Source organism: Argopecten irradians, chromosome 3 (assembly GCF_041381155.1).
Source record: "Argopecten irradians isolate NY chromosome 3, Ai_NY, whole genome shotgun sequence".
Taxonomy (NCBI): domain Eukaryota; kingdom Metazoa; phylum Mollusca; class Bivalvia; order Pectinida; family Pectinidae; genus Argopecten; species Argopecten irradians.
In genome coordinates, this window is record NC_091136.1 from 52,740,824 (window position 1) to 52,752,510 (window position 11,687).

The following is an 11,687-nucleotide window of genomic DNA, read 5'->3' on the forward strand; positions in this document are numbered from 1 at the left end:
ATTTATCAACAAGCAGGCCAATACTGATCATGATCAATGATCTACATCCCTTATAGACATACTTTAAGTCAGTACATTACACACATGATCAATGATCTACGTCCCTTATACACATACTTTAAGTCAGAACATTACACATGCATGCTTTACATGTTGAGGTAGACACGTATAAAGTGCGTTGAGAATGTTTTTACGTCAGGATGGGAGTCGGCCATGCTATGTCTGTTCTGGCAGATACGATGACGTATGGCTTAGATCACAAGATAGGCCCGAAAATACGTCAACATGTTCGCAACATACATGCTAATACCTGCCGACTGCATGTTTCCTACAGACCACTCACCATAAGTGCATCATATTCGTACATAATTCGGTGTCCTATATTTCGCTTTTTTTCCACAATCCTCTTAGGCTGCGTTAAAATGAACTTCTTAATTCTTCATATTGCCTTCAGGAACTAGAACAAAATTGATTTACATCACCTTTTAAAAAGTTCATTTTGACAAATGATATTTGCATTTTTTCCTTTAAAAGGCTAACAATAGGAGAGAGAGAGAGAGAGAGAGAGAGAGAGAGAGAGAGAGAGAGAGAGAGGGGGGGGGGGAGAGAGAGAGAGAGAGAGAGAGAGAGAGAGAGAGAGAGAGAGAGGGGGGGGGGAGAGAGAGTTGATCAATCGAATCTACCCGTTCTTGCCAGAAATTGTTGTAATTGATTGAAATGTTAAGATCACCTTTGCATAGAATATCAACGTTAATGGCGCCTTCGTACCATGAGAACTCAGTGTTGAGATTTGCTCGATGATTGGCATACAGAGGGCAAACAATAAAGAAGTGATAGCTATCCTCACAGGGATGTCCACACTGAAAATATGCAGAATCGGTAAGATTTGCTCTAAAAAGATCACAATTTAGGGAACTTGCACGGTTTCTTAGACGAAAATGAAACGAGGGTATTAAGTTTTCTTGGTCCATATGTTGCTAAAGGAAAATGAAAGTTTGTATTTGTTTTCATGGATTTTATTATATTGAGTTTAAAAGAATTTATGGAAGGAGAATTTCTAATGTTATGGTCTAAACATTCCAACACAATCTGTATTTACAGTAACCACCATAAACCAAGGTAGAATAACCATAACGTATGTAGAAGGAGGGGAATGTTTCCAACGTAAACGTGAAATATTTTCATGAAAGTTGTGACCAATTTTTTAACATCTGGTTTAAGTTAGAAATAGATCAGATGCTATCTCGTTTGTTTCCCACCAAATGATATAATTTATCTTGCTAAGTATCTTTCCCCATGTCAATTAAACACACGCTAGTCCTTCGTAACGACGTTCACGTGTATGCGAACCTTTATGGAAACAGCATAACGTTCTGGTATCACTCTTTGTGGTATACCAGCGGAACGCATCGCGCATTTAGGCGAGATAAGATACGTGCTCAGAAAATTAACTTGATAGGTTTTGTGAATAATGTGGACTCTAATATAGTTCTTAGTTAATTAGTTATTTAATTAATACTACTGATGTCTCTTCTCTTTCATTCGACTTTCTTCAGTGTGTATTGCATTAGGCCATTCAACGAGACTCCGATATTTACACAATTAGTAATTTATAATTAACTACACACGGAGGCCGCCCAAACGTTACGTCGATAACGAACAGAATATATATCATATACTGGTTAAGTTGTTTTTCGTGTTGTGGTGCTATAATCTCTCCATGTGCTGAAACCGTCAATTCACCAGATTGTCACACAGAATGATGAATGCAGGTCAATTAACAAAACTTATTCAACAGTCACTATTAAATGCTTACATACAACAGACAGTTATGTACTATTCCTTTTCTCTTTTAATGATAAATAGCAAAAGTTCATGAAGTGTATTTATGGTACAAATACATTGGTTATACGATTTAATCCCCATTATGTTTTTATGATATTTCTAATTCCTAAATGTGTTTAAGTCAATGATAGAGTCACTTTGACGTAAAACCGAGCGTATTTCTAGATATTTTAGTTAAAGGTGTTTCGGAATTCAACGCGTATAACAATCTTATTGAATAACAATCTTCTTGAATTCGATGGCATTAATACGTTTTCAGATTGTTTTAAAACAACATTTAAATTCACCAGTAAATGATCCCCATATGTGTTGATGCTACCAATATGATCACTACCATATGGTGATTCATCTCACCATTACAATTTTAATCGTTTAATAATAAATATAATAATTCTTTCATCATGTATTTAATGTATTAAACGTAATGCAAATCTAATACAATATGGGGGTTTCGAGATCCAAAAACCACGTGGGTTAAATACAATACAATACCATCCGGTAATTATTATGTCAACATATGACGTGATGTTTTTGACGTCATAATCACCGGAAAGTGGGACTAATCGACAGTAAATCGTACATTACCCATCTTGTTTTGGAATCCCGAAACCCTCGTATAACACTATGTTTGAAATCTCCAATCCTCGCAGTTATCCAATTAACTTACTACATTTATCAAAAACAAAATCTAGGGGAAAACACAAAAGACTACTTTCAACAAGACCGTTCGTGCAAAAATGAAATTAAGATTAGATTGCTGAATTCTGCCTTTGCATATTTATCTATTATGGCCTGGTTGAGAGGGCACTATTGCCTCATAGTATTGTCGAGGGGTGGAATAGTGCCCGAGCCGAAGGCGAGGGCACTATCCCATCACGAGACAATACTATGAGGAAATAGTGCCCTCTCGATCAGGCCATAATGGGTTCATCCTCACATGAGACCCGTTTTCATGTCATCGTAACAGAAGCACGTCAGGCGACATCTCGCAACGCTATTTTCATTTCCACACCACGTTGTCACATTAAAAGTACAACATATGAATTGTCGCAGAAATCTGTGATTCTATAAAATGGGATTCAGCTTCACGAATATTTAAACGTAGATAAATATAGAACATGAATAACTGTCTTTTGTAAAAAAGCAACATTTGCTTCCATCCCTTCACACAACAGCCTGTCCGCCATTTTGACGTCTTGGTCGAAGCGCAACGTTATAATAACGCCATCAATTTCCCGCCACTTCAATAGTGCCCGCTTGCCCGGGCACTATTGCAAATAGTTCTCATGTGTGTAACCAATCAGAATCAAGTATTCTGTCACGTGATGTACTAATACATAGTAACCTTCTTTGCGGGAAGGTTTCCATTGTAACGTCATTACGTTGTGAGCGAAATTCATGTCGTTTTTATTGAAAAGTATGACGTTACGCTCAAAAGCAAAAACATGACGTCATAATCAATTCCTATTCTTAAAAATGCATAATGTAACCCTGTAATATGCAAATATAGAAAAGTAACTTGAACGATCACGCAACAACAATATAGGCATTAGCTATGTTGTAGGATGAAATACCTAATAATGTATCACAATGTCCTGGGTTTAAAGAGTTTTCTTACAATTATAAAATATCCTTGAATGCTGAGCTATCATTTAACAAATCAGAAGTATTGAGCTCACGTGTTTGGCAACAAACAAAATCAGAGATGAATCACGTGATAAAAACAATCGTTATACAATATCTCCATTGTAACTAATTAGCAATACCCATTGTAATTAATTAGTAGTCATTACACAGTTTGGAAGCCTTTGGGTTTTCCTGCTTTGTGTTTTTAACCAATCTGCCTGCTAATCGGATTGACCTCGGTTATAGTCAGCTTGAATTGTTGCTGATTCTGAGATTTCGTGATACCTTGAAATGAGTTGCAAATCATTTGTCTTGCAATTTCATGATCGGTCTTTAACCTTATACTTTCCAATAGTGTAAGATGGCAATCGTTTTAGGATGTAAATTATTTCGTCACGACTTCCCATGACAATCACTGAACTCTGAGGTATCTCTGTCATAAGTAAGTCAGTACTTACGATAAAAGCCAGGCAGTGCCCCAATAACAAAGGTCGTGTAGTACAGTCACAACAGCACCTGCCATACGCCGGTATACCAGCAACACCATAATCTATTCCACAATAACATACATCTTATGAGTCAAACGACAAAAAGAGCCGATATTTCATACACATAATGATCACTGATATATTCTTTTGGCAATAAAAATATTTCAATCATCACAATAACACCAAAACAAGCTGTATGAATATGAACAAACGTCACTGGTGACTGCATTGACTGCATCAATGTGTTCTTTGCTATGTGATAAATGTATTCATTTATGGGTTTTCCTGCATCACTTGAAAAATTGTCAGTAATGTGAGTCTATTTTGTCATATCAACAATTCAAGTGTAGACGGATAAACCTGTTAAACATAATTAGGAAAACTTCGAACCTGTGGAGCTTTGATTATGAAAAGGTCAATTAGAAATGCATGTAAGGTTGGAATACACCTGGGGGTCACCATCTAGCCTGTCGCTTAAAATCGGGCCATCAAAACTGATTTCTATAAGTTACAAGGGTGTTTTTTTTTTAATTCGCGATCAATGTAAAATATACGAAGTTTATACTTTATATCTATACACTTATGATGCGGCCAAAAGAATAACTAACATATCATTTCTTTTCTTTATTATTTTCAATGTTTTTTACATTTTGTTTATTTTTATATCATCCCCGGAAACAATTTCGCATGTATATATAAATAAAGCTAAATATCACACAATGTATTAATATTTTGTTAGTTAGAATTGTACTTATAAAAGGAACGGACATTGGTGTGTTAACAAAGTGGTCATTGATGTAAACATCCATTGGTTATAATAAAATTGAGCTTATTTCTGTAGTATCATAGCTCTATTATTTACATGAAGAGAAGCATATATGCTAGATATGATTATTTATTCCTACAAAATTGTAGCATTTATTCACGATTTGATATCTGAAAAAATGTATTTTTTTTTATTTTGACAAACGTGTGAAGTTCATTGATCCGAAAGCAAGCGAAGCAATGGGACTTCTAAAGAGAAAGTTATTCCCTAATGATCTGATCAGAAGACGTACTGTGTACGTCTGTATAAGGTTACAAAACCATTGAAATATTTTATTCTCTAATGCTGAACATTATTGCTTTGTAATTGGTATTTAGGATGGAAGTGACGAAGAAGTATTCTGTAGAAACTGTGCATTCTTTTAAGGGTTATCATTGACTTTTTCAATCTAAATGTCTTTGATATTATACCGTTTTATCACATACCTGAGCTTCTCTGTCTGTTATTATGTAACTTCGCCTTTGTCATTTTGTCGCATTATTGCGTCAGTAGTGTATAATTCCCTGCCACGATTACCGATGGTTGCACTCGTCAAAACGTCGTTATAGCGATAATCAAACACAATGGCACCCCCGTTTATTGTCTTTGTTTTTAATTAAACGGTGGTGAAAGTTGTGAGGAATAAACCTTGGACAATTCAGCTTATTTTTCAACATATAGCACTTATTAGAAATTTAAAATGTTCTTCTTGCTTATGTGAAAAATTGCAGACGTTAGATTTTAACTTAATGTTGAATTTTAATAAACAAACAAACTGCAGAAATATAAATATACTGATCGTAAACATCCAGGTCTTTTTTCATCGATGTTTGTTATCTTTGCAAAAAATGTTGCAAAATTACATTTTGATTCTCTCAAAATACAACACATACATAAATCTGTTAATCATGATAAATTGACATTCGTGCATGTTACAACTTGTTTTAAGTTCTTTGTACTCCGGTGTATTTATCATTATCATAATTGCTTTACTTATGATAAAAGAAATTAACCAGAATAGCTATGCTAGTCCTCGTCAAGGGGTAAAACGTTGTGGAGAGAAAAGGGGTTCAGAAACCCTCATTAGTCTGTAACTCACTTTGTGTTAAACACCCAATATACATAATGTAAGTACACGTAACCAGTCATTACCTATGTTAGTACTAAAGCAACGCAGACACAATAAAAACACCGGTATATGTGTTTGTGCGAGTTAAATGAAATAATTTGTTGGCACTAACAACACGTCACCGGAAACGTACCACTTTTTTTACCAAGTTATCCCGGTCTTTCTTCGCGACTGTAGTATATATCATTAGTGAGTGCCTCCAAGTGCGGTGTTGTCTTAGTTACGCACGTGGAAGACAAAACAAACGTAATGGGCACTAAACTATTATACGGTGTAATTGTCCGTCAGTTAACAACAGTCTGAAGAAGAACCTTTAATGCATTAGTGTGATGTTGCGTTTAACAAAAAAAATCTCTGTAAATTATAATGTACTCTAATACAATGTGAACTGCTTCTCATTCACGTTATCAAAGTTATGTAGAAAGAGAGTTTCAAAAACTGTCAACGCAATTTTCAACAAATGACAATGATATAATCAATCTCATAAATTAAATATGTAAATAGGGAAAGTCGAAAGCAATCAAGAAAGTGTACGCAGTACCGTAAACCACTTTAGCTAGAGTATGTGAAACCTCTTCATTTACTGATACAACCAACATCATGGTGAATTTCAGAGGATTCCTTAGCAATAATTTCTATGTTTATTATGACATTTCGACAAGACATTAGTGTAATGTTACCATTGATTAACGTTTATCTTGAAATATATCGTCACCTTTTGTTCTGTATCAGAAAGTATAGCATGAAAGAACAATAAGAATAAAAAAACCAATATGTTTATAAATATCCATTTGTGATGTAATTTCATTTCAGACCCTGATAGACAGTTGTTTTCATATATCAGGGATTTATATTTAGCGTTTCATCAACAGAGATGCCTATTTCAAAGACATGTCCTATAATATTATGTAACTGTTTAGTATTGATAGCTATAAGAAACATTCAGTTGTCAAAGACATTCATTAGAATGTTGTTTTAGCTGATGGAGCTAAATCAAGGTTTACTAAACTATAAAACCCCTTATTACAAGTAGATATATATATGCAATAATTTCCGTACTAAAGTTAACTATGCTGGTTGCTTCTCAGCTTGTGGGATATAATGTTTTCCAAATTAAGTTCCAACGTTATGATTATTTGTCGTACACTTGACGATGTTTACTTTGAGCATCAAAAAATCCCAATGAATATTACCATATTGTGATGTTGAACACATTTATATCTTTCTCAAACATATTTATTTAGGTCAATTTATGGATTAAACCTTGCTTCTGATGTCATCAAACCATTTCCAATTTTATTGCTGTCACTGGAGATGATAGGCAAAACACATAAAACAAAACACAAATAAATATTCATACCTGCTTAAAGCTTCCAAACCAATTGCTTTAAGCAATTATTGAGATATTTTTCTTTGTTACTACCAGCGAGATACACAATGTGTTTCCACAAGTCTGTGTACGGACTGCCCTCCACATTGTGTACTAGAACACGTCCCATCCTACGGAAGCTATACGACCGGGTAGTCTGTTTTCATAGGACTTCCGTTTAGGATGGATCTTTGTTCATATAGTTTTGTAATGTGTCATGTTGATACATTGCTCTGTTAGTGCTATGGCAAATTGTCGACATTTTGACATACTTACTTTTAGTGACGCTTCAGTAAAGAGACATGTGCTTGAAAGGAATCGCGTATGGCTTCAGACGTGACTGAGTAACGTTCTTCTGGTAACGGACAGTTAGAGTAAGAAAGTTTGACAGGTTTGGCTATTTCATCTCCTCTTAGTCCCTTTACTATCAATATGATAACATACAGGCTTATTTTACTTTCCTTTTATATTTTGCAGAACATATCATATTGGGCTTTAATGTTTTCGTGGGGGTTAACTTTCGGTTTTTCACATATAACTTTAACTGTTATCGAGAATCAGTGTTCCCAAATGTATTCGATCTATGTTTCCAATGCTTGTTGGAATATGAATTTCATCTGAAATAAAATTTTATATGTTTCATTTAAAGGGATTCAATTGCATTTCTCTCAATGTTTCGGTTACATGAGAACTTTTTCGAAAGCGTAAAACGTTTTTCGCAGAAAATTATATTTGACTTTGAAGCAGTAGGGCATAAATGTATCGTAGTTTCATTTCTGTCATACCTTTTCCAAATCCATCATAACACATAGCAATAATTATAATTGGTGTGGAAACATTAAATTCTATCTGGCTATCAAGTACACACAACTTTCATTTTAATGTTTACAGAGCCCTACAAAGTCGCGTATGATGGCTATCGATACATTCTATGTAGAGTTACATGCTTGGTTACAAATTCGACCCTTGTTGTCATTTTAGCAGATAGTGATAAATATGAGGCCTAATTGATATTTCAATATAACGTATTCCTCTATATCCATCTAAGTGTTTAAGGATTGGTACCATAATCCTGGTCTACAGCAATTTCTGTAACAGCTCCATGACGCACAGTGTACTTCAGGCTAATACCATTTTCTAGATTACGATCTCTGGGCCAGTCTTATTAGGACAGTATTGATACGTGACTTATAACGTAAACTGCGTGGCCATTTTGTTGTTTAGCAGTGCTTTTCAGATCGTTTACAAGACTGTCGTATCAGGTGACTTGGATGCTTTCGTTCCTTATGGAACATTATAACATACGTTTGCTATTGATAGGCGTTTTGTTCAGTTGACCAACACCTTACGACCTTCCAAAAAGCCATTGTGCTATTAAATCAAACATATAGTAGAGCAGCTTACGATATTGTTGTTTTCTTCGGGGCATTTTACAATTGTAGCAAATAGTTTAATATCAATTTTGTGGATAACATTTGTGTCAATCCAGAAACTTTTACGAGCCTTGATTCTGCAATATCAAAATCATTACAATACATAAATGCATCCAATACCAAATAATTTGGACTAGTGCCTGTTCATGTAAATTTGGTATGATGTGCTTCTTGGTATATTTGTACGCCATTTGATATTTTTGTCCATAAAGTTATTATTTTGTTTGAAGTCAAAAGAGTAGGAACTAGCGGTATACACTGAGTTGAGATCCATTCGACCGGGATGTAGCTCAAGGGGTTCCTGGCATGCAAATATATCCAAATATGACAGCGCTCGATCAGGAAATAAACCAAAGCTGACATGTTGTAAGGGAATCATGAACTCGACATTTACATATGGCTAATACCAAATTACAATCGATAGCTCCAAAGGAACTCCATATAATAAGGAACGCATGTCAATGATCTGCCACAAACCTTCCCCATATAGCGATCACAACATTGATATCAGATGTATGTTGTAGTTACATTTAATGGTAGATCATGTATCCAAAAACTATGAAAGTATTCTAATTTTACAGAAGGTTCGTTTATTTTTTTTTATTTATTCACTCATTTATCAATTTTGTCCAAGTCGAATCCATATTTCCTTTATTTTCAAAACATTTTTCTTTCTTTTTCGATTGCTGCATTCAGATAGTAAATAGTTTCCACTTTGTACACTATTGATATCCAGACCTTATAATTTACTTTTTGTTTCTATGATAACGTTGAACGAGTTACCAGTGTATTTTTGTTGAATAAGGCAGATAATGATGCCTAAAGGTTGTTTTACTTGTATATACGCCAGAAAAAAAGTCCAATCTATTTATCGTTATTGATAGAAAGTATGTCCATATCAATCTCGGTTCAAACAAAACTGTAAAAAATAATATTTCGTATGCAGAGGATCGTACAGAAGTGCTGTGTAAAATGTATTACAAACATCATTTGTAATGTGTTGAATGAATACTATTAGAAGAATGTTGCGGTGAGTGAAAGACTATATCACGTAACTAGAATTTATGGAAATGACACCGCAAGAGCTATTGAACATATGCCATACAATATATTGAGGACGTGGCCATATGACTGGGTAATGATAACAGTGTGTTTATTCAACAATTACAATGCGCATATGTTCGGGGGAAACGCGTAACGAATTTATAAATTTTAATTAAAAGTAAGTTTTTAATTAAAATATAAATAATATCAATCTTTTGCTTCAAAGGGAATGGTTTCTAACCGTTACCACCATGTTCGCTGTGCCAGGAGTTTGAATATGGCTTTTGTAATATTGATATTATGAATATTTCATATACAGTCTACTATTTATTACTTCCATTGGTTATGAAGGATTTAACGGCAATTTGAATTAGTTATTTCCCAGCGTTCTACTCTTCAGTCTAACAACTAGAATATACATTTTGTATTACATACGTTAATATAATGTACTTATTCCACCGAACTTTCCGGGGTACGTCTGGTACTGTGATAATGGAAGTGAGATATGTGTATTATTACGGCAGCTGTGTGTTATTGTAGTGTGTGGGTCCACCTGCCCCTCCGCCGGGAGGGAGAGGCAGAGACACGCCGGGATTCCATTACAAAAGTAAACAGTGTACGGGGGATCGACATGGAAACCGGACTGGCAGATAAACACACTTTTATATAAATATCTTATGAAAATATCTACAGTTAGAGATAGTGACATACAGAACATTGACTGTGGTACAAATGTAGTAGGAAAATCGGGAGGGAGTATAATGTGAGGTTTTTTTTATACCTTACACATGATTTAGGTATTTAAGATTTTAATAAGCACGTGAGGAATGCGTGATTCATATTACAAACTAAGTCTTTAACTATGGAACATTGGTTTTTGGTAAACTTCTTGGAAAATTAGGATTTAAAGCTTTAAGTAAAAACTGGCATGCACACATACCTTAGGAAAACAATGACCCCGAGTTTGGCCAGGTCATCTTTGATGATATCCCACGTGTCCTGTACGAGGTGTATTTGGCGGGGTGTCAGATAAGTGTTCAGCTGTGTGTCTCCGGTGGCTGCAGAGGGACAGTTCAAAGCTTGGTTACCCATGACGCGAGAATTTGAAAATGAACTATATGTCCTAAGTTACAATTAAAACATCACATTTAATGGTTTAAATAAAACACTTATGGGAGACATCTTTATAATCCGTGTTCATAGGTTCAGAAATTTGTGTCAATCACAGTCGGCGCTTGAATCAATACAATAGGAACACAGCTGACCAAACTCATCTATATGGAAGTCACACCATCAACAGACCGTTCACATCAGCAAACCTCTATAGTATACCCACACATCAGTCTGAGATCTACGGCCGCTCTCATATAAAACAGTTAGATATGTCAATTACTTTGACCTTGTCGACAGAGTTCAGGAAAAGCACGTGTAAATTGAAGTCGTAACAAATATGCATTCAGCACGTGTATGGAGTAACCGTTGTAGGGTGATGGATGTCGATAGACTGGGTTAGTTATCAGTTTCAGCAATCAACTGCTGACACAACAAGATAAGGACTGATGCATCGAACTACAGATAGAGAGGTGTCATTGAGTCAATCGTTCAGATTACAGAAATTGTGGACGTCGTAACAACACTAAACACCGACACACTGTTGGATCGGTGTAAATAAACACGCACGTGGTCGCTGCTATCACAGTCGATTATGAAAACAAATAGTGCCAAAAACATCATCGCCGACCAATGGAGGTAGGTGGGCGTGTCGCAGCGACTGTTACATTTGGGGATGGTATACAATCTAATTAGCAAGAGCTCGGATCTTCCGTCAGTGGAAGGGTGCCAATATCTCCCTATTACATCAGAGCCAGATATACGGCGGGTACATGCAGGGCGATACGCAGAGAGCGTACATACCAACCAAGGGAGACGATAATTTGATTATGTCAAG

The 11,687-nt window shown here is 35.4% G+C and overlaps 1 protein-coding gene across 1 annotated transcript in view; it reads right to left on the bottom strand.

Annotated features, from left to right (window-relative positions):
- Positions 1-11,407, bottom strand: part of LOC138319016 (neuroglobin-like) — a 71,465-nt gene extending 60,058 nt beyond the window's left edge. Inside the window, exon 1 of the mRNA XM_069261893.1 lies at positions 10,680-11,407. Within this exon, the coding sequence (XP_069117994.1) occupies positions 10,680-10,831 (152 nt within the window). The 5' untranslated portion in view covers positions 10,832-11,407. The remainder of the gene's footprint in view (positions 1-10,679) is intronic.
- Between the last annotated feature and the right edge of the window lie 280 nt (positions 11,408-11,687).